General features: G+C 47.1%; 1 protein-coding gene across 1 annotated transcript in view; it reads left to right on the top strand.

The window, feature by feature from the left end:
- The window catches only part of LOC109466939 (helicase-like transcription factor), a 23,497-nt gene extending 20,026 nt beyond the window's left edge, over nt 1–3,471 (top strand). The window contains exons 22-25 of the mRNA XM_019764811.1: nt 1,054–1,166; nt 1,699–1,879; nt 2,318–2,398; nt 3,310–3,471. Coding sequence (XP_019620370.1) covers nt 1,054–1,166; nt 1,699–1,879; nt 2,318–2,398; nt 3,310–3,459 — 525 coding nt within the window. The 3' untranslated portion in view covers nt 3,460–3,471. The remainder of the gene's footprint in view (nt 1–1,053; nt 1,167–1,698; nt 1,880–2,317; nt 2,399–3,309) is intronic.
- Nucleotides 3,472–3,867: the final 396 nt, after the last annotated feature.

Raw genomic sequence — 3,867 nt, forward strand, 5'->3', positions numbered from 1 at the left:
ATGGCCGGTCATCACGCACTGCGCACACGTGTTCTGCCGGGAGTGCATCTGCACTGTCATCAGGAATGAGCGGGTAACCCTTCACCCTTCCCCTCTAACCTTTACCCTCTAACCTCTAACCTTTACCCTCTAACCTTTACCCTCCGTCTGCCAGTCATCACGCACTGCGCACACGTGTTCTGCCGGGAGTGCATCTGTACCGTCATCAGGAACAAACGGGTAACCTTTCACCCTTTCCCTCTAACCCTTCCCCTCTAACCTGTAACCTTTACCCTCTGTCTGCCCATCATCAGGAAAGAACAGGTAACCCAACCTTTGACGTCTTTAGCCGGCAGATTTTTCCCAGATTCGGTTTACCAGCTAGGTGGATACTTGGATACTTTATCAAGTCCATGAGCTGTCGTACAAAGTAGTTACATGCAGCAATTCTTCCCAGAGTTTTGACGACGTTTGTTCTCTGCTTCCTGCAGCCGAACGCCCACTGCCCGCTGTGCCGAGGGGACATCGCAGCCGAGCAGCTGGTGGAAGTGCCACCTGAGGAGGGGGGGCTGGAGCAGGGGGCCTCCAAGGTAAGGGGGGCTGGAGCAGAGGGGGGGCCCTGGCAGAGCAGCTCCAAGGTAAGGGGGGAGGTGTGTCTGTGTGAGTGTGTGTGTTTGTGTGTGAGTGTGTCTGTGTATGTGTGTGTGTGTGTGTGTGTGTGAGTGAGTGTGAGTGTGTGTGTGTGAGTGTGTGTGTGAGTATGTCTGTGTGTGGGGGTGTGGGTGTGGGTTTGTGTGTCTGTCTGTGTGTGTGTGTGTTTATGTGTATGTGTGTGTGTGCATGTGTATGTGTGTGTGTCTGTGTTTGTGTGTACAATGTATGTGTGTGTGTGAGTGTGTGTGTGTGTGTGCATGTGTGTGTGTGTGCCTGTGTGTGTGTGTATGTGTGTGTGTGTGCCTGTGTGTGTGTGTATGTGTGTGTGTGTGCCTGTGTGTGTGTGTATGTGTGTGTGTGAGTGTGTGGACACTGGAAGCAAGACAGTGTTAATGTCCATGCTGTTTGGCCCCCTGTCAGGTTGATGCGGTACTGCAGTGTCTGGAGAAGGTGAGGAAAGAAGACCCGACAGTCAAGAGCCTGGTCGTCTCCCAGTTTACCTCGTTCCTCAACATCCTGGAGTTCCCCCTCAGGTCAGTAGATGGCGCTCTTGCCACGCGCCTCGTGCTTCTATGTAAGATTAAACCTCTGAAGTCTCATTTCCTGTCTTCAGTTTCCTGCCATATTTTTTCTGAATGAATGAGTGAATGAATGAATGAATCTTTATTCAACTTGCAGACTTATAATTGTCTGAATTGTGTTGAATTTACAAAGTGTGAAATATTAAAATATTAAGTATTAAAAGCATTAACAATTATTACATTCAAAACGTTTATCCATCCAGGGAAGCGGGTTTCGAGTTAGTGCGTCTGGATGGGAGCATGACACAGCAGCAACGTGATGTAACCCAACACTAGTTACCATGGTGACAGATGTCTGGTTCAGGTCATTGAACTTATTTGACCTTCCTTGTTCCTCTGTGTAACCCAGGGAAGCGGGTTTTGAGTTTGTTCGTCTGGACGGGAGCATGACTCAGCAGAAAAGGACGGACGCCATTACTAGTTACCATGGTGACAGACATCTGGTTCAGGTCATTGACCTTCCTTTTTCCTCTGTGTGACCCAGGGAAGCGGGTTTCGAGTTTGTTCGTCTGGATGGGAGCATGACTCAGCAGAAAAGGACGGACGCCATCGCACAGTTTCACCTGGAGGGACCCGAGGCTCCCACGGTCATGCTTCTGTCCCTGAAGGCAGGAGGGCTGGGGCTGAACCTGAAGGCTGCTTCACGTGTGTTTCTACTGGACCCCGTAAGTACCAGGTGTAGGTACAGGTGTGTAGGTACAGGTACAGGTGTGTATAGCTACAGGTGTCATCATGCTGCTGTCCCTGAAGGCAGGAGGGCTGGGGCTGAACCTGAAGGCTGCTTCACGTGTGTTTCTACTGGACCCAGTAAGTATCAGGTACAGGTGTGTAGGTACAGGTATGTAGGTACAGGTACAGGTGTGTAGGTACAGGTGTCATCATGCTTCTGTCCCTGAAGGCAGGAGGGCTGGGGCTCAACCTGAAGGCTGCCTCACGTGTGTTTCTACTGGACCCGGTAAGTATTGGGTGTAGTTGTAGGTGTGTAGGTACAAGTGTGATTGTACTGCTAGATTTCGTGGACTTTTAACCAGTCTAGAAACAACACACCAAAGTCAGGGTCCAACACGGGGTGCTAGAGCTTGATTTTCTTTGTTTCCACGCAGGCCTGGAACCCTGCGGCTGAGGAGCAGTGCTTCGATCGCTGCCATCGGCTGGGGCAGACTAAGGAGGTCATCATCACCAAGGTAACCATAAACAATTGTCACCAAGGTAACCATAAACAATCATCACCAAGGTAACGATAAACAATCATCACCAAGGTAATCATAAACAATCATCACCAAGGTAACCCTAAACAATCATCACCAAGGTAACGCTAAACAATCATCACCAAGGTAACCATAAACAATCATCACCAAGGTAATGCTAAACAATCATCACCAAGGTAACCATAAACAATCATCACCAAGGTAACCATAAACAATCATCACCAAGGTAACCATAAACAAGCATCACCACGGTAATGATAAACAATCATCACCAAGGTAACCATAAACAATCATCACCAAGGTAACCATAAACAATCATCACCAAGGTAATGCTAAACAATCATCACCAAGGTAACGATAATCATCACCAAGGTAACGCTAAACAATCATCACCAAGGTAACGCTAAACAATCATCACCAAGGTAACGCTAAACAATCATCACCAAGGTAATGATAAACAATCATCACCAAGGTAACGATAATCATCACCAAGGTAACGCTAAACAATCATCACCAAGGTAACGATAATCATCACCAAGGTGATGATAAACAATCATCACCAAGGTAACGATAAACACCAAACAAAAACCATCACCAAGGTAACACCGAATACCAAGGCAACGCTAAACAACCATCACCAAGGTAACACCAAACTAAGACCATCACCAAGGTAACGATAAACTCCAAACAAAAACCATCACCAAGGTAACACCAAACTAAGACCATCACCATTTAGGTAACGATAAACACCAAAAAGAAACAATCACCAACGTATTGCCAAACACCCATTGCCAAGGTAACGCCAAATAAAATGTTTATGTTAATGTTGAAAGTATAATGTTAACCTGCGCCGATGTTAACTTCAGGTTTTGCCCCCCCCCCCCCAGTTCATAATGAAGGATTCTGTGGAGGAGAGGATGCTGGAACTGCAGGATAAGAAACGGAAACTGATGGAGGGAGCTTTCAGCAAGAAGGAGAGCAGCGAACAGCGGAGACAAGCACGCATCAACGACATCAAAACTCTCATGAGCATCTAGAACTGTTAGTACGGACAACCTCCCATCAAAACTCTCATGAGCATCTAGAGCTGTTAGTACGGGCAACCTCACATCAAAACTCTCATGAGCATCTAGAGCTGTTAGTACGGGCAACCTCACATCACCTAGTGTGGACAACCTCACATCAAAACTCTCATGAGCATCTAGAGCTGTTAGTACGGGCAACCTCACATCAAAACTCTCATGAGCATCTAGAGCTGTTAGTACGGGCAAGCTTACATCAAAACTCTCATGAGCATCTAGAGCTGTTAGTACGCACACCCTGGCATTGCCAACACAAAAAAAAACTCACATTGTAACTTGAAGAAAGGGGAACATGGACTTGTCTGAACTTTGATGGTGTTTTGAGACCAACAACTACAGTCAGAAACAGACTCGTAGTAGATT

This window comes from Branchiostoma belcheri, unplaced genomic scaffold (assembly GCF_001625305.1).
Source record: "Branchiostoma belcheri isolate BF01 breed outbred unplaced genomic scaffold, Haploidv18h27 scaffold172, whole genome shotgun sequence".
Lineage (NCBI taxonomy): Eukaryota > Metazoa > Chordata > Leptocardii > Amphioxiformes > Branchiostomatidae > Branchiostoma > Branchiostoma belcheri.